The 24556-nt window shown below is 38.5% G+C and overlaps 1 protein-coding gene across 2 annotated transcripts in view; it reads right to left on the bottom strand.

Annotated features, from left to right (window-relative positions):
- Positions 1-24556, bottom strand: part of TBCE (tubulin folding cofactor E) — a 75822-nt gene that overhangs the window by 45273 nt on the left and 5993 nt on the right. For both annotated transcript variants that reach the window (XM_008689565.2, XM_008689566.2), the window contains exon 2: positions 15364-15497. In XM_008689565.2, coding sequence (XP_008687787.1) covers positions 15364-15463 — 100 coding nt within the window. In that variant the 5' untranslated portion in view covers positions 15464-15497. The remainder of the gene's footprint in view (positions 1-15363; positions 15498-24556) is intronic.

Below are 24556 nucleotides of genomic sequence, written 5' to 3'. Positions count from 1 at the left end.
TCCAATGAACTGGCAATCATATTCCCTCAAATAAGTTATGTCCACACAAAAGCCAGCACACAGATATTTATAGCAGCTTTTTTCATCATTGCCACAGCTCGGAAGCATGGGCAAACGGTGGTACCTCCAGACTATGGAGTACTATGTAACATTAAAAAGAAATGAGCTGGGACACCCAGGGTGGCTCAGTGGGTTAAGCATCTGCCTTCAGCTCAGGTCAGTCCCGGGATTGAGTCCTGCATCAGGCTCCCTGCTCTGCAGGGAGTCTGCTTGTCCCTGTCCCTCCCCCCGCCCACTCATTCTCTCTCTCTCTCATTCTCTGTCTCAAATAAAATGAAAGAAGCTATCAAGCCATGAAAAGACATGGAGGAAATTTAAATGCATACGACAAAGTGAAAAAAAGGCAAAACTATGGGGACAGTAAAAAAATATCAGTGGTTACAAGGCTGAGGGAAGAGGAAGAGAGGAATAGGCAGTGCACAGGGAAATTTTAGGCTAGTGAAACTATTCTGTGCAATATTATAATGGTGGATGAAGTCATTGTACATATGTCAAAACCCATAAAATGTACACTTACCAAGAGTGAACTCTGATGTAAACGATGGACTTTGGGGGATTATGAGAAATACACAGAATCTTCCATCTCCATTAACAACGTTGCTAATCTGATTCATTCGGTGTTGATCTTTACAAAATTACTCTCAGAGAGGGTACAGTTTAGAGCCTCCAACTATGGACGACAGCTCATAGCTGAAACTAAGTCAAAGTTTCGATACTTCAGCAGCTGGAATCACACAACTACAAGATTCGTCTAAACTGCCTCGGGTGCTTTGAAATCATGACGTACGTTGTCCTAAGGCAATTGTGCTCTAGGAATAGGTCATTACCACCTGGAAATAGTCTTTGGCTTTTGTAGTATGTAACTTGAGAATGTCTAAGAAAAATTTGCAGTAACTTAAATTAAAAAAAAATCAGGGAAAAGAAAACTAGATGCTGGAAGATCAAAAGTCATTAACAAAAAGGGGGCTGTGGTCGGGGTGGTGGGAGAAGCATTCAAAAAGCAGAGTCATTGAAAAAATAGCAATGTAGTACAAAACCTAGCTCTGAGTTTCCCTGCAGCAAGAAAAAGATGCAAAATTCCTAACTAGTAGTAGAAACTTCTCAGTTCATTAGAAGAAAACCTTTTTCCCCCGTCCCTAAGCTAACAGTAAATTGTCCCGGGAGTGCTTGTATAAGGGGCATCGAATAAGCGAATGGCCAACACCACCCACCTGGTAATAGCTTTACCACATTCTCACTGGTGTTGCCCAAGTGGCTATTCCCAAGGAATCAAAACTTAACCATTCTCAAAGTGTGAAATCAGAATCTTCTAGGGAGCATGTTAAAAATGAGTCCTAAGCCCTAACTCCGACCTAGTGAATTAGAATCTCTGGATATAGAATCTGAGAATTTATATTTTTAACAAGTACCCCAGGCAGACTGCATTAGACTTCCCTTCTTCAACAGATGTTATCTTGGCTAGGTTTCTAATTACAGTGAAATGACAGCAATTTCAAATTGACATAAGGTATCATATACTGCTAATCCAAATACAAGGTACATAGTTGAGAAGAAAAATGTTTAATATATTAAAGACCACACCTTCTGAACCTGAGGGCCATAAAGTATAGATTTTATGTTTATACATCAATTTCCTGACAGATGACAATGAGTACCATGCTCTAACAAAAATCAATATTCTATTATGATTTTCCTACAGGTGGAAATTAAGTGGAGGTCTGTAATCTACAATGGTAAAAACTTTGGATTGGCAGCAGACCTATCCACAGAGACTTGGCAGGCCAGAAAGGACTGGCATGATATATTCAGGGTACTAAACGAGAAAAATACAGAGCCAAGAATACATTATCCAGCTAGGCTGTCACTGAAAATAGGAGAGTAAAAAGCTTCCAGGACAAACAGAAACTAAAAGAATCTGTGATCACCAAACCAGCCCTACAAGAAATATTGAAAGGGATCCTCTAAACAAAGAGAGACCCCAAAAGTAACATAGACCAGAAAGGAACAAAGACAATATACAATAACAGTCACCTTACAGGCAATACAATGGCACTAAACTCCTACAATAGTTACCCTGAATGTAAATGGGCTAAATGCCCCCATCAAAAGACACAGGGTATTACATTGGGTAAAAAAGCAAGACCCATAGATATGCTGTCTGCAAGAGACTCATTTTAGACCCAAAGACACCTCCAGATTGAAAGTAAGGGGTTAGAAAACCATTTATCATGCTAATGGACATCAAAAGAAAGCTGGGGTGGCAATCCTTATATCAGACAAATTAGATTTTACACCAAACACTGTAATAAGAGATGAGGAAGGACACTATATCATACTTAAAGGGCCTATCCAACAAGAAGATGTAACAATTGTCAATATTTATGCCCATAACATGGGAGCAGCCAAATATATAAGCCACTTAATAACAAAATCAAAGGAACACATCGACGATAATACAATAATAGTAGGGGACGTTAACACCCCCCTCACTGCAAAGGACAGATCATTTAAGCAGAAGATCAGCAAGGAAATAAGGGCTTTAAATGACACACTGGACACACTGGGCTTCACACATATATTCAGAGCATTTCACCCTAAAGCCACAGAAGACACATTCTTCTTGAGTGCACATGGGACATTCTCCAGGAGAGATCACATCCTGGGTCACAAATCAGGTCTCAACCGGTGCCAAAAGACTGGGATCATTCTCTGCATATTTTCAGACCACAGTGCTTTGAAACTCAAATTCAATCACAAGAGGAAATTTGGAAAGAATTCAAATACAGGGAGGCTAAAGAGCATCCTACTAAAGAATAAATGGGTCAACCAGGAAATTAAAGAATTTAAAAAATTCATGGAACAAATGAAAATGAAAACACAATGCTCAAAACCTTTGGGATGCAACAAAGGCTGTCCTAAGAGGGAAGTATATAGCAACACAAGCCTTTCTCAAGAAACAAGAAAGATCTCAAATATACAACCTAACTTTACACCTAAACAAGATGGAGAAAGAACAGCAAATAAAGCCTAAACCCAGAAGGAGAAGAAAAATAACAAAGATCAGAGCAGAAATCAATGAAATAGAAATCAAAAGAACAGTAGATCAATGAAACTAGGAGCTGGTTCTTTGAAAGAATTAATAACATTGACAAACCCCTGGCCAGACTTACCAAAAGAAAAGAGACAGGGCCCAAATAAACAAAATCATGAATGAAAGAGGAGAGATCACAACCAACACTGAAGAAATACAAACAATTATAAGAACATACTATGAGCAACTATATGCCAACAAATTAGACAATCTGGAAGAAATGGATGCATTCCTAGAGACATCTAAACTACCAAAACTGAACGAGGAAGAAATAAAAAACCTGAACAGGCCCATAACCAGCATAAAAATTAAAGTAATAATCCAAAAATCTCCCAACAAACAAGAGCCCAGGGACAGATAGCTTCCCAGAGGAATCCTACCAAACATTTAAATAAGAATGAATACCTATTCTTCTGAAACTGTTCCAAAAAGTAGAAATGGAAGGAAAATTTCCAAACGCTTTCTATGAGGCCAGCATTACCTTGATCCCCAAACCAGACAAAGGCCCCACCACGAAAAAGGAGAATTACAGACCAGTATCCCTGATGAACATGGATGCAAACATTCTCACCAAAATACTAGCCAATAGGATCCAAAAATACATTAAAAGGATTATTCACCACGACCAAGTGGGATTTATTCCTGAACTGCAAGGTGGGTTCAACACCCACAGATCAATCAATGTGACACACTACATTAATATGAGAAAGGACTAGAACCATATGATCCTCTCCATAGGTGCAGAAAAAGCATTTGACAAAGCACAGCATCCTTTCTTGCTGAAAACTCTTCACAGTGTAGGGATAGAGGGCACATCCCTCAATATCATAAAAGCCATCTATGAAAAACCCACAGAGAACATCATTCTCAATGGGGAAAAACAGAGGTTTTCCCTTAAGGTCAGGAACACAGCAGGATGTCCCCTATCACCACTGCTGTTCAACACAGTACCAGAAGTCCTAGCCTCAGCAATCAGACAACAAAAAGAAATAAAAGGCATCTGAATTGACAAAGAAGAAGTCAAACTCTCACTCTCTGCGGATGACATGATACTCTACGTGGAAAACCCAAAAAGACTCCACCCCAAAATTGGTAGAACTCATACAGGAATTCAGTAAAGTGGCAGGATAGAAAATCAATGCACAGAAATCAGTTGCATTCCTAGACACCAACAATGAGAAAGAAAGAGAAATTAAGGCATCGATCCCATTCACAACTGCACCAAAAACCATAAGATTCCTAGGAATAAATCTAACCAAAGAGGCAAAGCATCTGTACTCAGAAAACAATAGAACACTCATGAAAGAAACTGAGGAAGACACAAAGAAATGGAAAAACATTTCACGTTCATGGAACGTGAGATCTATGCTACCTAAAGCAATCTACCTATATTCAATGTCAATTGTCAAAATACCATCAACTTTATTTCCACAGAACTGGAACAAATCATCCTAAACTCTGTATGGAACCAGAAAAGACCCCGAATAGCCAGAGGAATGTTTTGAAAAAGAAAACCAAAGCTGCTGGCATCACAATTCCGGACTTCAAGCTCTATTACAAAGCTGTAATCATCAAGACAGTATGGTACTGGCACAAAAACAGACGCAGATCAATGGAACAGGATAGAGAATCCAGAAATGGACTCAACTCTGTGGTCAACTAATCTTCGACAAAACAGTAAAGAATATCTAATGGAAAAAAAAGACAGTCTCTTCAACAAATGGTGTTGGGAAAATTGGACAGCCACATGCAGAAGAATGAAACTGGACCATTTTCTTACACATACACAAAAAATAGACTCAAAATGGATGAAAGACCCCAATGTGAGACAGCAATCCATCAAAATCCTTGAGGAGAACACAGGCAGCAACCTCTTCGACCTTGGCTGCAGCAACTTCTTGCTAGACACGTCGCCAAAGGCAAGGGAAACAAAGGGAAAAATGAACTATTGGGACTTCATAAAGATAAAAAGCTTTTGCATAGCCAAAGAAATAGTCAACAAAACCAAAAGACAACTGACAGAATGGGAAAAGATATTTGCAAATGACATATCAGATAAAGGGCTAGTATCCAAAATGTATAATGAACTTATCAAACTCAATACCCAAAGAACAAATAATCCAATCAAGAATTGGGCTGAAGACATGAACAGACATTTCCCTGAAGACAATAAATGGCCAAGAGACCCATGAAAAAGTACTCAACGTCACTCGGCATCAGGGAAATACAAATCAAAACCACACGAGATACCACCTCATACCAGTCAGAATGGCTAAAATTAGCAAGTCAGGAAACCACAGATGTTGGCGAGGATGCAGAGAAAGGGAAACCCTCCTACACTGTTGGTGGGACTGCAAGCTGGTATAGCCACTCAGGAAAACAATATGGAGGTTCCTCAAAAAGTTGAAAATAGAGCTACCCTATAACCCAGCAATTGCACTACTGGGTATTTACCCCAAACATACAAATGTAGTGATCTGAAGGGGCACCTGCACCCCAATGTTTATAGTGGCAATGTGCACAATAGCCAAACTATGGAAAGAGTCCAGATATCCATTGACAGATGAACAGATAAAGAAGATGTGGTACACACACACACACACACACACACACACAGGAATATTATGCAGCCACCAAAAACTGACACCTTGCCATTTGCAACGACATGGATGGAACTAGAGGGTATTATGCTATGTGAAATAAGTCAATCAGAGAAAGACAGTTATTGTGCGATCTCACTGATATGTAGAATTTGAGAAACAAGGCAGAGGATCATAGAGGAAGAAAGGAAGAAATGAAACAAGAAGAAACCAGAGAGGGAGACAAACCATAATAGACTCTTAATCTCAGGAAAGAAACTGAGGGTTGCTGGAGTGGAGGGGGGTGGGAGTGATGGGGTGGCTGTGTGATGGCCATTGGGGAGGGTATGTGTTGTGGGGATCGCTGTGTGTTGTGTAAGACTGATGAATCACAGACCTGTACCCCTGAAACAAATACTACATGTTATAATTAAAACAACAACAACAACAAATACCATACCCTATAAAGTGATGGTCATACATCACAGTAAAAAAAAAAAAAAGATGGAAATGAAGTGTTCTGAGAGAAGAGTACTATTTTTCTGATTCACAACAAGTACAGCAAACATTTAAAAAGTTCTTGCTTCCTGTCCGGGATAGGTCTAAATGCTTTATATATATATTATATTATGTTATAATAATTATTATATATTGAATCATCAAAACAACCTTTCGAAGTAGAGGGCCATCCCCTTCAGCACAATTGTGGGCTACAGAAATACCACTAACTTCCAAGAGCAAGAATTCTCTCTCAGGAAGCAACCCCCATCTGTCCAAAGCCTCAAAGAAGTATACACTTGAGTACCAAATTTTTTGCATCTACACATACGGAAGAGGTGACCGGGGGCCTAAAATACCTGAAGTTATAAATTACCAAATGCCTATTATTCCTATAATAAAATCTGTTACCAATTTTAGGCAGGGCTACATCCCAGTGATAAACAAGGTATAAAAAGCATCCTGAATTAAATGTATTACCTATTTAAATGACACTATTTACAATTTTTCATCTGAATACTATCACGTGCCTGTCGAAGACAACAACTTTGGTTTTAACATAATGTTTAAATGTTCTTCTAGACAACAAGTACTAAACTTTAGCCATTTCTTCCATCAGCCCCCAGAACATGAAAACATATCCTATCACCACCACATTTAAACACACATATGCCTTTCTATTTGCTCTGGTAGAAGGACCAAAGCATGATTCATTTGAAAATTTCTCAAAGAAGAGCACTGTTGTACATACTTCACGCAGAGATTTGCTGCCAAATAGTTTGTGTTGACTCTGATTCTCAATGTAGTATTAGTTCAATAAAAGCTGTGGGGAAAAAAACATTAAAAACCTTGGACTAACAACAGCAACAAAACAACACTAATAAAGTACAATCAATAAATGTTATTTAGGGACACCTGGGTGGCTCAATTGGTTAAGCGTCTGCATTCGGCTCAGGTCATGATCCCAGGATCCTGGGATCGAAGCCCCACATAGGGCTCTCTGCTCAGCGGGGAGTCTGCTTCTCCCTATCCCTCTGCCTGCCACTCCCCCTGCTTATGCGTGCTCTCTCTGTCAAATAAATAAAATCTTTAAAAAATATTGTATTTTAGAGAGAGAGAGTGCACGTATGCGTAAAAGCAGGGGGAGGGGCAGAGACAGAGGGAGAAACAGACTCTCCGCTGAGCGGGGAGCCCAACTCAGGGATCAATCCCAGTACCCTGAGATCATGACCTAAGCAGAAGGCAGATGGTTAACTGACTGAACCACCCAGGCATCCCTGTGATCACCCATTTTAAAGAATGGACACGCTCCACCTTAGGACTAATCTACAAAAACTAGAAACCAAGAGGTTATTAGGACGAAGTTTTTCAATAATCTGGTTTATTTAGTGGCTTACATAAACTCTATTTACCATAAAAGAACTCTATTCACCAATAACACAATATGAATCGAAATTTGAGTTTTGTTTAAGATTTTATTTATTTATTTGTCAGAGAGAGAGCACAAGCAGGGGGAACTGCAGGCAGAGGGAGAAGCAGGCTCACCGCTGAGCAAGGAGTCCCACGTGGGACTCAATTCCAGGACCCTGGGATCATGACCCGAGCCAAAGGCAGACGCTCAACCAACGGAGCCACCCAGGCGTCCCCAAAATTTGAGTTTAAAACATACATACTATTTTGTAAGAAAATGTACTTACTTTTTGGGGATGCATGAAGTATTCAGAGACGAAACGCCACTATGCACATCACTTTATTTAAAATGCGTAGGCAGGACGCCTGGGTGGCTCAGTTGGTTAAGCATCTGCCTTTGGCTTAGGTCATGATCGCTGGGTCCTGGGATTGAGCCCCACAGTGGGCTCCCTGCTCAGTGGGGAGTCTGCTTCTCCCTTTCCCTCTGCCACTCCCCCGTTTGTGCTCTCTCATGCTCTCTCTCTGTTAAATGTATAAATAAAATCTTTAAAAAAAATAAAATGCTTAGGCAAAAAATTTAACTGAAGCAAATAAGGCAAAGTGTTAGCAAACTTAAACTGACATAACAAGTGTAACAGGTGTTCCTTATACTATTCTCTGCTGTATGTTTGAATCGTTTACAATAAGTACTAAAAAAAAAAAAAAAGCACATATTCTCTTTCAACCTCTTCTACCTCAAAGAATTATGTAACAAATATAGCTGTGTCAACTAAAAATGGCCTAGAAACAACTGACCTGACAGCAATGAGCACGCCTAGAGGTCAGACTGGGGTGCTCCAAACACTATCTGCCACTTAAAAAAAAGGCACAACCTGGAGAAATAGCTGATTGTGATGTGGGGCAAAAGGTGTAAGATGAACCCTTCACATATGATAGCTTTCTATCATCTCAGTAAGGAAAGCACAAAACCATTGGGTCACATCAAAAGTACTCAGGAGGCAATCTGAAGGGGTTCCTTCTGGCCAAATATGGGACAGTCTGAGCATCAATAAGGATAACAGCAATGGATTAAATAGATCAAGTATGTTTAAACCCATGACTTTTTAAAGATTTTTTTAAAAATTCATTGGTTTCCTAAGTCAATTCTTTTTTATGAAGACAAATAAAAGGGAAAAAAAATCTAACATTTATCCTGCCTTTCAATAATCCAATTATTTGGAAGGCAGGGAAAGTTTCCACGATATAAGTTGTCCATCAGAAGAATGATACAAGAGAATTAGAATTTCATCATTTGAAAACCCCAAATAATTGATATAAACAATGTTCATCAAGAGCTGCTAACATCACAAAAAGAGATACAACCAGACAATTATGTGCCTCCTGAGGCATTACCTACAGTATCTGTGCCAAAAAGGAGATACCAAACCTGAATCTGATAAGCCCTACATATAACTACCAATTTATAGGAAATGTAGAGACAGAAACAGATGTTAATGACATCATGTGGATGTAATCAGAAGAATCCAGAACATGAGAAATTTTAGAAGACAAACACAATTTTTTCAACACATTGCAAAGAAGAAAAAAAGGTATGTGGAATCAATCTAGGAAATCCAGTATCCAACCAATAGGAGTGCAGAAAAAGAAAGCAGGTAAAATGGAAGGGTAAAAATTATCAAAGATAATCTTAGAAGAAACATCTCATAACTGAAAAGGTACATGTGACCTCAATTAAATAGCCTTAGCCAAGAAAACACCTACAACCAATCAGTGAAAAAAAACACCCACAGCTGGACACTTCTGCTCTCCATCATAAGCTGGACACTTAGCCACTATATTTTATCATGCTCATGTATTATTTTAATAGACACTTAAAAGAAACACAGCACCAAGGCTTCAAGGATGGCCCAGAAGATTAATTAGCACTATTACTAAATGAAACTATAAGAAAACCTTGTGATATAAGTATATTAAAAACAACATCATCCAAGACCTAAAAAAAAAAAATCTGCTTCTTTCATCATGGAAAATTATAATCTTCTAAAACACAAGAAAAAAAAAATGAATCTGACAGAATTCTTATGACGAGCCTCAGAGATGTGCATGGTAGAGTCAGACCCCTAGAGAGATCCAGGTTAGAAGGTGGAATCTGGGGGGCTGGAAATTGGTAAGAAGATGTGAGGAATGGAGAAAAATACTAAAAAAAAAAAAAAAAAAATCAAAGGCAGACTTCTTTCCGACTTTGCTAAGTCAACTGTTCCCTGATGAATTCACACTGCCAATCTCTCTTTTCGATAGGTGCAAATGCATTTCAATCACTATTTAGGATCAATAAACTGAGTGTAGATACCTCTGTAAGAACTTAGAAGAAATATGTTTCAACTATTTTATTTTAAATTAACATTGTTACTATAGGATAAATGGAACCTAAAATACTGCAGGGACACTTAATTTAGTCACTCTATATAGGTAGACAATAATACCAGATTTCAGCTACCATAAAACATATTATAAAACAGTAACAAAGGGCAAAGAACCATGAAGACAATCACCGGAGAGGAAATAAAAATACAATGCATATATTGATTTATCTACAACATCTCCAAGTTTATGGATATGAGAATATCCAGTAATGAATATGTAATTTTTAAGCACACAGATGTATATTAATAAAAGGTCTACTGATAGTATTTCATTAAATCAGTTAATCATTTTAAATCACATATGAATTAATTTAGATAAAGTGCTTCCTCACTCCCACATTCATGAAACAATTTTAATCAGACTCTTCAAACACAGTAATAACGTTAGTGTCTGACTATCATCACTAGGGACACTTTTAGAATACCTCACACAATTACCTAGGATATATCAGTTTCCTATTGCTGCTATACAACTACATAAATTTATGTTTTCAAAGATTTTTTATTTATTTATTTGAGAGAGAGAGAGCAGAGCGATGGAGAGAGAACATGAGTGAAGGGGGGAGGGACTGAGGGAGAGGGAGAAGCAGGCTCCCCACTGAACAGGGAATGTGATGCAGGGCCTGACCCCAGGACCCTGGGATCATGACCTGAGCCGAAGGCAGACGCTTAACCAACTGAGCCACTCAGACGCCCCCACAAATCTATTACCTTATAGTTTTGGAGGTCAAAAGCCTGAGGACAGTCTCACTAGACTAAAATCAAGGCACTGCAGGGGCGCCTGGGTGACTCCGTCAGTTAAGCTGCCTTCGGCCCAGGTCATGATCCTGGGGTCCCGGGATCCAGCCCTGCATCAGGCTCCCTGCTCAGCGGGGAGTCTGCTTCTCCCTCTGCCCCTCACCCCACTCTCATGCTCTTTCTTTCTCTCTCAAATAGATAAAATCTTTAAAAAAAAATAAAATGAAGGTGCTGCCCAGCTGTGTTCCCTTCTGGAGACCACAGGAAAACTCATTGCCTTGCCTTCTCCAGCTTCTAGAGGTTACACACATTCTTTGGCTTCATGACTCCCTTCCATCTTCAAAGCGCAGTGGCCAGTCGAAACTTTCTCACATCGCTGCACTCCAGCACTGCCCTCTTCTGCTTCTACTTCTAAGGGTCCTTGGGATTACACTGAGCCCACCTGGATAATCGCCCTATCTTAAAGTCGGCTAATTAGCAATCTTAATTCCACCTGCAGCCTGAATTCTCCTTTGCCATGTGACCAAACATATTAATCCCAGGTCCTGGGGACACCTTTGTTGGAAGGGGAGGGGGATTATTCTGCCCATTACAGCATATCCTACTTACTTAAAACAAACACTTTTTAGAATCTGCACATGGGGGCACCTGGGTGGCTCAGTCGGTTAAGCATCCGACTCTTGGGTTCAGCTCGGGTCATGGTCTCAGGGTCATGGGATCAATCAAGCCACATGTCAGGCTCCAAGCTCAGAGCAGTCTGCTTGAGACTCTGACTTTCTCTCCCTCCCCCTCTGACCCTCCCCACCCCACACATGTGCACTCACTCACGTGCTCTCTCTCTAAAATAAATAAATCTTTAAAAAAATAAAAATTAAAAAATTAAAAAACCTGCATATGATGCTATCTCAGGATAAATTAAATTTCCAACCCAAGCCATTTGCAAAACATTAGAACTGCTCTATTTCTTCTCTCAGAAAAATTTTAAAATGTGTATCTACAACAATAGCTAACACTATCTAAGTGCTTTAAACACCGTCATTTATCTAGTTATCACAACAGCCTTACAACACCCAGTGGAGCAGCTCCGGGGGTAACTACTAAATCTGTGTTCAATCTCTCTGCATCTTTGTATCCATTCCACCTGTGGACTTCTAAAAGAAATTCAAAAGTAGCACCAGTTGAGGTAAAGTAATAGAGAATACCCCCATACCATGAGATAATTAATAGAGTAAATTACACAGTAGAGCCTTCTTTGCAGAATTATAATTTGAAGGGGAAAAATCTGCCTAATACAAACATGAGGGAAGTGTCAAAGTCACAGGCAATTTAATAAGTGAAAATAATATGTACCAATTCATAGACACTGAATTACCATGAAATAGCTTCCATCTGTATTACTGGATTTGTGACGCGCTACTCCGATCTGCCTTTATAAAGTGAGACTTATTCCTGCCAGCTGCTGGGAATACTAGCTTCTGGCAATTAGCCCTCAACTATGAGCCCACTTTCAAGAACCGTCTCCACTGGAGAAAGTGCCTGGCACACCACATTCCACATACTAAACCCAGTGATAGATCATCACAGGTATAAATGCGCAGCCCCTCATTTCAACTAGAAAAATCTCTGAAGGGCCACCCTATTTTCAGAGTTGCCCACAGGGTCAGGTGAAACTTATGTTCAGACTATATCACAGGGGCACCTGGCTGGCTCAGTCAGTGGAGCATGCAACTTTTTTTTTTTTAAATTCAAGTTAGTTAACATATAGCATATTATTTGTTTCAGGTGTAGAATTTAGTGATTCAGCAGTTGCATATAATACCCATTACATCAAGTGCCCTCCTTAATGCCCATCACTCAGAGATTACCCCATTCCCCAACCCACCTCCCCTCCAGCAACCCTGTTTGTTTCCTATAGTTAAAGAGTCTCTTATGGTTTATCTCCCTCTGTTTTATTTTTCCTTCCCTTCTCCTACATTCATCTGTTTTATTTTTTAAATTCCACATGAGTGAAATCATATTGTATTCATCTTTCTGACTTATTTCACTCAGCATAATACACTCTAGTTCCATCCACATCATTGCCAATGGCAAGATTTCATTCCTTTTGATGACTAATATTGCAGAGAGTGTGTGTGTGTGTGTGTTGTGCACGCGTGCATGTGTGTGCCCTGTGTATATCTTCTTTATCCATTTCCGTGTTGATGGACATCTGGGCTCTTTTCATAGTTTGGCTATTGTGGACATTGCAGCTATAAACATTGGGCTGCACACGCCTCTTCAGACCACTATGTTTGTATCCTTTGGATAAACACCTAGTAGTGCAATTGCTGGGTTGTAAGGTACCTCTATTTTTAACTTTTTGAGGAACCTCCATATGAGCATGCAATTTTTTTTTTAAGATTTTATTTATCTATTTGTCAGACAGAGAGTACAAGCAGGGGGAGCAGCAGGCAGAGGGAGAAGCAGGCTCCCCACTGAGCAAGAAACCCAATGGAGGACTCAATCCCATGATCCCGGAGCCTGGGATCATGACCTGAGCCGAAGGCAGATGCTTAACTGACTGACAGTTATATACATGTATATGTATGCCACCAAGGCATCCCATGAACATTCAACTCTTGATCTCAGGGTTGTTTGAGTTCAAGCCCCGCATTGGGTGTAGAGATTACTTAAAAGTAAAATCTTAAAAAACAACAACAAAAAAAACCCAACCTTCTGCAGAGCAAAGGAAACTAAAAGGCGACCTACAGAATGGGAGAAGGTATTTGCAAATGACATATCTGATAAAGGGTTAGTATCCAAAATATATAAAGAATTTCTATAACTCAACATACAAAAAACTCCAATAATCCAATTAAAAAATGGGCAGGGGCACCTGGGTGGCACAGCGGTTAAGCGTCTGCCTTCGGCTCAGGGCGTGATCCCGGCGTTATGGGATCCAGCCCCACATCAGGCTCCTCCGCTATGAGCCTGCTTCTTCCTCTCCCACTCCCCTTGCTTGTGTTCCCTCTCTCGCTGGCTGTCTCTATCTCTGTCGATAAATAAAATCTTTAAAAAAAAAAAAAATGGGCAGAAGACATGAATAGACATATCTCCAAAGAAGACATACCAATAGCCAACAGACACAAGAAAAGACATCACTTGGCATCAGGGAAATGCAAAACAAAACCACAATGAGATATCACCTCACATCAGTCAGAATGGCTAAAATAAAAAACAAAAGAAACAAGTATTGGCGAGGATACGGAGAAAAGGGAACCCCTGTGTACTGTTGGTGGGAATGCAAACTGGTACAGTCACTGTGGAAAACAGTATGGAGAGGTTCCTCAAAATATTAAAAATAAAATTACCATATGATCCAGTAATTTCACTACTGGGTATTTATCCAAAGAATATGAAACCACTGATTCGAAAAGATACATGCATCCCTATATCGACTGCAGCATTATTTACAATAGCAAATTATGGAAGCAGCCCAGGTGTCCATTGATTGATGAATGGATAAAGAAGAGGTAGTGTACGTATACAATGCAATATTACTCAGTGATAAAAAAGAATGAAATCTTGCCATTTGCAACAACATGGATGGGGCCAGAAAATATAACGCTAAGCAAAATAAGTCAGAGAAAGAAAAATACCACATGATTTCACTCATATGTGGAATTTAAAAACAAAACAAACAAGTAAAGGGGAAAAAAGAGACAGACAAAGCAAGAAACACACTCTTAACTACAGAGAACAATCCGATGGTCACCAGAGGGGAGGTGGGTGGGGGAGGGATGAAATAGGTGAAGGAGATTAAGAATACACTTATCTTGACAAGCACTGAATAATGAATAGAACTGTTGGATCACTGTACTGTACACCTGAAACCAATATAACAATGTATGTTAACTACACTGAAATTAAAATAAAATAATAAATTAATTAAAAAATAAAAGAATGATATTGTTTAAAAGAAAAAAAAACTCTTAACTATGTATGGTGATAGATGTTAACTAGACCTATCTTGGTGATCATCTGGCAATACATACAAACAGTAAATCATTATTTTGTACACCGGAAACTAGTATAATGTTATACGTCAATTATATCTCAATAAAAAAACAAAAAATGTAAACAAAATGATGCTATAGAAACATAAATATGTACCAAATAATACATGAAAAAATATATCACAAAATTGCGTATCAATTTAAACTACTTTAAATACATATACACATGGATTAATGACAAAAGAAATTTCCAAAAACTCTTAGTTTTTGAGGTTAGGATATAAGAATTCAAGATTATTAGTTGTTGCTTAAAGTTTACTCAGAAGATATTTTAAGGTTGAATTAATATAAAATGGTAACACTAAATAATTAGATAAGTCTAAATTTAATAAAACCATAGCTACCACAGGATATTGTTACCCAAACCAAACAACTGCATATAGGAAACAGCTATGAATTGGTTGTTAGTTTCTTCAAAATTGTTGTTACAAAGCACTACAGAGAAGCTGCAAAGAAAGAACTCCAAAATAAATAAATAAATATACACACACACCACAATTATAAATTACCTGCCACAGGAGGGACAATACCAGAAAAACGCACTGTTGCATGTTCTCCATTAACTTCAACTCGTCGACCAATGACATCTGATGTCAAAGTGTCATTCATTATAATGTAGCCAGAATCCAAAATATGAGGATGTCTAGGAAGAAAATCCCAAAATTGACAAGAATTAATAAAGATTAATAAAGTCCTTTAAAAAATGTGTTTTTTCACTTCACTGAGATATTCTTGAGGTCAACACTCCTGACCAATTTAGTCTTCACATTTTGGTGAAAAGAAGAACCTACAAGTATACGTGTTATTTCTCATAATTTGGTTTTACTTTACTTTCTAACTCGATAATGTTTTTTTAAATGTTGCTTAACTCCAGTTAGCTCACATCATATAACTTGTCTACTCTGTCATTTACTGAAGAGGTTAGAAGGAGAGGAGAATAGAAGACAGGGAGATAAAAGTGATAGAGAACAGGGAAAGAAAACAGGCAATATGGGCACTGTTACCTCTTCAGGAAGGGAGAAAAACCCAAATGCATAGACCTAGTAAGCAACACATATAATGAACAATAAATAAAAAATTAAACTCTAGGGGCACCTGGCTGGCTCAGTTGGTGGAGCATACAGCTCTTGATCTCTTGATGTGGGGGGTCGTGAGTTCAAGCCCCACATTGGGCATAGAGCTTGCAAAAAAAATTAAACTCTAATAAAAACGTAGAACTCTAAAATTAAAGAGAAAGAGGTCTACAATGGAGACTGAGTGAAAAGTATCCCCAATCTAGGGATGTTAACTAGATCTAACTCCTACTTCATAGAAAAGCGGAAGACTGAGGAACATGTTAAATGACACTCCCAGGGCGTAGACTGCCAAAATCCAGACAGTGGGGTACTCTACTGTCACACAAGTACGTTTCTTCAACAAATAAAATGCAAGGAGAAAAAAAAAGACATGGAGCTCTAGAGAACAAACGGATTAAAAGAAACTTAAGAAGTATGTCAACCAATTACAATATATGGACTTTCTGTAGATCCTAATTTTTAAAAACTGTAAATAATTTTAAAGTAAAAGAAATTATGAGGATATTTAAAATTTGAACACTGACAAGATTTGATATTAAAGAATAACTGTTTAAGATTCAATGAAATCCTTATCAAAATACCAATCGTATTTTTCACAGAACTAGAACAAACAATAATAAAATTTGTATAGAACCACAAAAGACCCCAAAATACCCAAACAAATCTTGAGAAAGACAAGCCTGGAGGTATCACAATCCCAGATTACAAGTTATATTACAAAGCTGTAGTAATCAAAACAGTATGGTACTGGCACAACAACAGACACATACATCAATGGCACAGAATAAAGAGCCCAGAAATTAACCCATATATGGTCAATTAATCTATGACACAAGAGGCAAGAGAATACAATGGGGAAAAGACAGTCTCTTCAACAAATGGTGTTAGGAAAACTGGACAGTTACATGCAAAAGAATGAAACTGGACCACTTTCTTATACCATACACAAAAATAAACTCAAAACAGATTAGACCTAAATTGAGTCCCGAAACCACAAAACTCCTAGAAGAAAACATAGGCAGTAATTTCTTCGACATCAGCCTTAGCAACATTTTTCTAAATATGTCTCCTGAGGCAAGGGAAACAAACACAAAAATAAACTATTGGGACTACATCAAAATAAAAAGCTTCTGGGGCGCCTGGGTGGTGCAGCTGTTAAGCGTTTGTCTTCAGCTCAGGGCGTGATCCCGGCGTTCTGGGATCGAGCCCCACATCAGGCTCCTCCGCTATGAGCCTGCTTCTTCCTCTCCCACTCCCCCTGCTTGTGTTCCCTCTCTCGTTGGCTGTCTCTATCTCTGTCAAATAAAAAAAATAAAATCTTTAAAAAAATAATAAATAAAAAAATAAAAAGCTTCTGCAGAGCAAAGGAAACAATCAACAAACCAAAAGGCAACCTACTGAATAGGAGAAGATATATGCAAATGACATATTCAATAAGGGGCTTATATCCAAAATACATAGAGAACTTACACAACACCAAAAAATACAAATGATCCCATTAAAATGGGCAGAGGACCTGAATAAATATTTTTCCAAAGAAGACATACAAATGGCCAACAGAATCATGAAAGGATGCTCAACATCACTCATCATCAGGGAAATGCAAATCAAAACTACAATGAGATGTCACCTTATACCTGTTAGAATGACTAGTATCCAAAAGACAAGAAATAACAAGTGTCGGTAAGGATGTGGAGAAAAAGGAACCCCTTTGCACTGCTGGTGGGAATGTAAACTGGCGCGGGCACTGTGGAAAACAGTATGGAGTTTTCTCAACAAATTAAAAATAGAACTACCATTTGACTTAGCAATTCCAGTACTGGGTATTTACCCAAAGGAACTGAAAACACTAATAATTTGAAAAGATGTATGTGATGTGGGAAACAAAGGCAAAAGAAAAACTGAATTTCCTTACTACCTATAACCCCTTGACAGGTCCTTGAAACACGCACAGTGACATTCGTCTAGGAACTCAGCTGCCTCAGTGTTAATACTTTGCTGAGGGCAAAAGGCTATCTTAGCCTGACCCCCAGGATCCTGTAAGTCTACTTTAACATATAAAAATTTCTTTGGTGGGGCGCCTGGGTGGCGTAGTCGTTAAGCGTCTGCCTTCGGCTCAGGGCGTGAACCCGGCGTTCTGGGATCCAGCCCCACATCGGGCTTCTCCGCTGGGAGCCTGCTTCTTCCTCTCCCACTCCCCTTGCTTGTGTTCCCTCTCTCGCTAGCTGTCTCTGTCAGATAAATAAACAAAATCTTTAAAAAAAAAAATTTCCTTGGAAACTTCCTTTATCTCTACCACCCCAAGATACGTGTTGGCAATCATCCCCCAAGCATATGACCCACCAAATATACATCTGAAGGGTCTCATGACTCAGATTTTATTAGATGGTATTAAGTAACCTTTTCCCAAACAATAGCTAGCCCCCTTCAAGGTCCTGGAAACCTTGCTTCCAAAATTCCTTAGAGACTTCCACTATCCCTAATCCCCTCCAAACCTGAAAGTAAATAATCAGCCACTCCTCATGACCCCAGTGAAGCTCTTTCTGCTCACGGGTCCTGTCTCCGTGCTTTCATCAAACCACGTTTTGCCCCAAAGACGTCTCAAGACGTCTCAAGAATTTTTTTCCTGGCCATCAGCTTCGAACCCTAACATCTTTCTTACATATGCACCCTGGAAGTAATTCCAATAACCAAGACGTAGAAGCAACCTAAGTGTCCACTGACAGGCGAATGGATAAGGAAGAAAGGTGTGTGTAGACACACACACACACACACACAGAGCCACAAAAAAAGGATGGGATTATGCCATTTGTGACAACAGATAGATCTAGAGAGTATTAAGCTAAGTGAAATAAGTCAGACTGAAAAAGATCAATACCATACGATTTCACTCATATGTGGAATCTACAAAAAACCACAAATGAATAAATGCATATAAAGCAGAATCAGACCTTAAATACATAGACCTGATGTTTGCCAGAGGTAAGGGGGGCGTGGGGGATGGGCAAAATGGAAGATACAGGCTTCCAGGTATGGAATGAGTAAGTTACAGGAATAGAAGGCACAGCACAGGGAATATAGTCAATGATACCATAATAGTGTTCTGTGGTGACAGATGGTGGCTACACTGTGGTGAGCATTAGCATAATGTATAAAGAAACTGAATTACTATGTAATTCTCTATACGAGAAGCTAATGTACTACTGCATATCAACTCACACTAAAACTAACTTTTAAAATAAATAATAAAAATGAAGATTCAGGGGCGCGTGGGTGGCTCAGTGGTTAAGCATCTGCCTTCAGCTCAGGTCACGATCTTGGGGTCCTGGGATCAAGCCCCATAGCAGGCTCTCTGCTCAGCAGGGAGTCTGCTTCTCCCTCTCATTCTCCCTCTGTTCTCTCTCTCTCTCAAATAAATAAATAAAATCTTTAAAAAAACAATAAAGATACAAATGTAAAAAAATTTAAATGCTTAAATTTAACTATAATTATGTTAACAGTTTTCCCTAGTTTTAAATATTTTTTGATTTTCATTAACATGTGAACGGAATTTTCATACAATTGAAATAGATAATGTAATTTTTGTTCTACTTCTTTTATTAACAGTGTGCACATTTTGCCATATAGCCACAGAATCATATTAATCTCTTTAATGTTGACCTACAGAGATACCACAATTTACTTAATCATTTCTCTATTGCTATGTGTTTCCATTGTTTACTATCCCAAAGAAAACAGCTAAAAACATCTTCATGTTTAAATTATTCTTGTCTTTTGAAGTATTTCTTTGGGAAAAATTCTTGAGACAATTATTCAAAGTAAATAAATACATTTAAGATTCAAGAAAGCCATGGCCAAACCATCCATTCAAAAAAAAAAAGTTAAATACTGACAGTGACACTAAGAGAAAATCTACTTCATTACTTGTCTCTATAAAGTCTTACGAATTCTCATGAACAACTTTCAAATCAGGTCTTCTCTATCCTATACTTGTACAACTAATTTATTTTTCAAGTAATCTCTACACCCAATGTGGGACTTGAACTCATGACCCTGAGATCAATAGTTGTACACTGACCCAGGCACCCCTTGTGCAACTAATTATTGAAGTAGGACCTAACATATCATAACATTATGTGTAAATGTAGGACTTTACATTTATATATACTGAACATTGAACAATCCAACATTAATTATCTCTCCCAGTTCTGTCCTTTGTCCAATTTTTTAAGATCAAAGACAAAATATGTATGTGTATATATGTATCTGACCCATATATATATGACCCTGACCAAAGACAGAACCCCCACAACTTGTGAGTGAAACTTTTTTTAGTTATAAGCCCTCCTATCACCCAGTTCACATGCAAGAACGTCATGAGCTTTGTGAAATGCTCCCCAGAAATCAAACTCCACTGTCAGTCCCAGAGTATACTGTCAGTCAGAGAAATGGGGTGAGGGAAGGGATCTCTTCACTCTTTAACTTACACACCTCTGAGTTGTGTGAATATATTTGGAAGGAAGAGCTGTTATTTGTTCTATTAACAATAATGAAGAGGGGGGAAAGGAAAGATGATGAAAAGAGAAAGGAAATAATGCACTGTTCTCTGCAAATTTCCCTGGCTTGCCAGGGAATTACAATCCAAACAAACAAACAAAAAAAATAAGGTAAATTTAGCCAAGACTTATTAAACTCCTCCTAGCTCCTTAGGATTACCACTTTCCTAAATGTTCACAAAACATCTTTCCTAGAAGTTCTACTTCCCCTTGTTCATTACTCCTTAAAGATTATGAACAGGAATTTTTGTAATCGTATTTTTGCCAGCTCTTTCATAAATTCCTAGATGTAATTTCTCTTGCAATGCAGACCAATTCAAAGATGTATTTACTTATTTGAGCAAGAGTGTGTGTGCGCACACGCGTGCGCACACACACACACACACACACACAAACACACAAAGTTGGGGGGCAGAGAGAGAGGGACAAGCAGACTCCCTGATGAGCCGAGAGCCTGACATAGCCCTGGGGCTCAATCCCAGGATCCCGAGATCATAACCCCAGCTGAAGGCAGATGCTTAACCCACTGAGCCACCCAGGCACACCTAGAATGCAGACTAATTCAAAATGGCCAAATGCTATCCTACCTCTTTTTATCTTCACCATGCTTTTAACCAGACTTTTTTTTTGGACAAGACAGGAAATCATTCTCCGTAGAAATAACAAAAGGTAAGAAATTGAATCAATATGCTACTTTTCTGTCCTTTCTTATGCTACATTAAATATATTTTTCAAAGTTGAAGCAAAGGTGGCAAAATATTAACAATCATCAAATAATGGCAATGAGTATCTGGGTGTTTCCTCTGTTTCAAAATATTCAGGATTTAAAGTTAAAAGACATACAATACTATACTCAAGGAGTAGACTGTCTTGTACTCAATCCCAAAAGCTTCTTTTCTTATCTTCACATTTTTTCACAAGTTGATTTTGAGGCTCAACCTCACTGTTGCTTTTCTTAAGAAGTCTATTCAAGTGTCTGAAAGTCACTGTTAGGCGGTCTCTTTTTCTATTTCAGTAATCCTCGTATTTTTCGAGGTATATCTTTCTCGCTTAATTTTTTAAATACATGATACTCAAAAGTATAAAAGGAAATACGCTGAAAGTTTCTTCCATTCCTGTTAGTCATTATCTCTTCCTGCTGGTAACAGCTTTATTAGTATCCCATAAATACTTCCATACCCATTTTGTGCCTATACACGCCAGTATTTTTCTTTTTTCTTTACACAAATGGTACCAGACTATATATGCGGTTCTGTTCCTTACATTTTCATTCAATTATATAACCCGGAAATGTATCCACAGCCACGTGGCTGCATAGTATTTGTTTAGATACACCATGATTTTTTTTTTAAAAGATTTATTTATTTATTTATTTGACAGACATAGAGACGGCCAGCGAGAGAGGGAACACAAGCAGGGGGAGTGGGAGAGGAAGAAGCAGGCTCCCATCGGAGAAGCCTGATGTGGGGCTCGATCCCAGAACGCCAGGATCACGCCCTGAGCCGAAGGCAGATGCTTAACAACTGAGCCACCCAGGCGCCCCTAGATACACCATGATTTAACCAGTCTTCAAACTGATGAACTTCAGTTACTCCCAAGTTTCTGCTATTACAAATAATACTGCAAAGACTAAACCTGCTCATTTATTTTTTTATACCTGTGCAAAAATATCTGTAGGAAACATTCTCAAAATGGGTATTGCTAAGTCAAAGGGTATGTGCATTTTTAATGTTGGTAGGTAATAACAAATGTCCCTTTTTAGTGGCTGTACCAATTTACAGCCCCATCAGCACTATATAAGCCCCTGTATCATCACAACATTGACCTTCACAAAATATTAACACATTTTTGGTTACTTGTCAGTCTGATAAGTGAAGTACGCATTTTACTTTCGTTTCCTTTTATGAGGGAAGCTGAGCATCTATTCATTCTGACTCCCTTTTCTATGAACTACCTGTTCACACTCCTTTACCCATTGTCCTATTGGTTTATTGATCTTTTTCTTAATCTGTTTTTAAAATCTAAACTGTTTCCTATATGTTCTTCACTATGAGATGACGACATAATTCCTCAAATAAAACATTTGAAAAGAACTAAAAGGACACAAGCAGATACTTTACAACCATGCTCACAGTGCCATTATTCACAAAGACCCAAGAGATGGAACTAACCTAAATATCAGTGTGGTGTATGCATACAATGGAATATTATTCAGCCTTACAAAGAAAGGGAATTCTGCCAAATGCTACAACATGGATGAACCCTGAGGGCATCTTGTTAAGTGAAATAAGCCACTAAGAACAAATACTGTATGATTCCACTTAAAAGAAGTACCTAGAGTAGTCAAATTCATAGAGAAAGCAGAATTGTGGTTGCCAAGGGCTGTGCGGAGGGGGAAAGTGTTTAATGGCTAAGAGTTTCACTTTTGCAAAATGAAAGGAGTTCTGGAGACAGGTGGTCTTGATGGTTGCACAATAATGTGAATGTACTTAACACTACTGAACCGTAGTACACTAAAAAATTGTTAAAATTGTCTGGCACGCCTGGCTGGCTCAGTCGGTGGAGCATGCCACTCTTGATCTCGGGATTGTGAGTTCAAGCCCACCCTGGAGGTAGAGATTACTTAAAAATAAAATCTTAAAAAAAAATTAAGATGGTTAATGTTTTCTGTAGTCTAGCACAATTTAAAAAAATAACAGGAAATTTAATTCCCAATATTTTAAGTTTTGTAGAGTTTTGATTTGCTTCAGCTTTATTTGGGACACTGGGTTGTGAAATCAAACCCCACAATCAGCTCTGCACAGTGTGGAGTCTACTTGGGATCCTCTGCCTCTTCCTCTCCCCACCCCACACCCTGCCCTGCTCTTTCTCACATGTGCATGCTCTCTCTCTAAAATATATAAATAAAATCTTAAAAAAAAAAAAAAAACAAAGAAAGATGGGAGGGAATATTTCTAAGTGCTTAAGTCACGATCACCAGAAATTCAGACTGAAGGGAGGTCAAGGTTAGTATCTGGCATTAATGGGTTCAAGAAAACAGAGATGGCTCTCCCAAAAGGTGGGAACAGCACAATAAGGGACAGTCCAAACTGACGTTTCTCAGAAACCCAAAGACTGCATCTAAGAAGCCTGGTCAAAGAAACGTAGTACAAGTCACGCAACTGGGGATCAGGGCCAACTAACAAGAACAGAGTGAGACCTCAGTCTCATCAGGTAGTCTCATCAGGTAGCTGATCACTGGACAGAGCCTGAGTGAGGTATCTTTTACCCTAAGTCAATAGGTTCTCAAGGTATCTTCTAACTGAAGATATTCACTAACCTCTCACTGAAATTTAGCATTTTCCAAAATTGTGCACATAGGCCAAAAAATCAGTTGGATTAGCAGCACCTGTGATCATGCATATTTTATATCACATTACAGCTATTACAGATATCTCAAGAGATCCTTAACATGCATCGCTACTTCAGAATTAAAGTATTAGAGCTGCCACTAGATTTTTGTCATTTAATATATTAATGAACACATGATGATAATTTTTAAGTATTTTGATAACTTTATTTCACATAACCGGATTTCATTTGAAATCTTATGTATTTTCTTTTTTTCCCCCCAAGTTTTTATTTAAATTCCAGTTAACCTACAGTGTAATATTAGTTTCAGGTGTAGAATTTAGTGATTCAGCACTTCCATACAAAACCCGGTGCTTATCACAAGCACCCTCCTTATTTCCCATCACCTAGTTCACCCATCCCCCTACCCACTTGCCCTCTGGTAACCATCAGTTTGTTCCCTAAAATTAAGAGTCTGTTTCTTGGTTTTCCTCTCTTTTGTTTCCCCCTTCCATGTTTGTTTGTTTCTTAAATTACACACGAGTGAGATCATATTTGTTCTTCTCTTATTTCGCTCAGCAGTATACTCTCTAGCTCCACCCACATGGTTGCAAACAGCAAGACGTCATTCTTTTTTTATGGCTGAGTGATATTCTATTGTATATGTATGCCACATCTTCTTTATCCATTCATCGGTTGATGGACATTTTGGTTCTTTCCACAATTTGGCTCTTGTTAAT

This window comes from Ursus maritimus, unplaced genomic scaffold (genome assembly GCF_017311325.1).
Source record: "Ursus maritimus isolate PB19 unplaced genomic scaffold, ASM1731132v1 scaffold_7, whole genome shotgun sequence".
Classification (NCBI taxonomy): domain Eukaryota; kingdom Metazoa; phylum Chordata; class Mammalia; order Carnivora; family Ursidae; genus Ursus; species Ursus maritimus.
The sequence above is the reverse complement of the archived record's forward strand: the minus strand, read 5'-3'. Positions and strand labels throughout refer to the sequence as shown.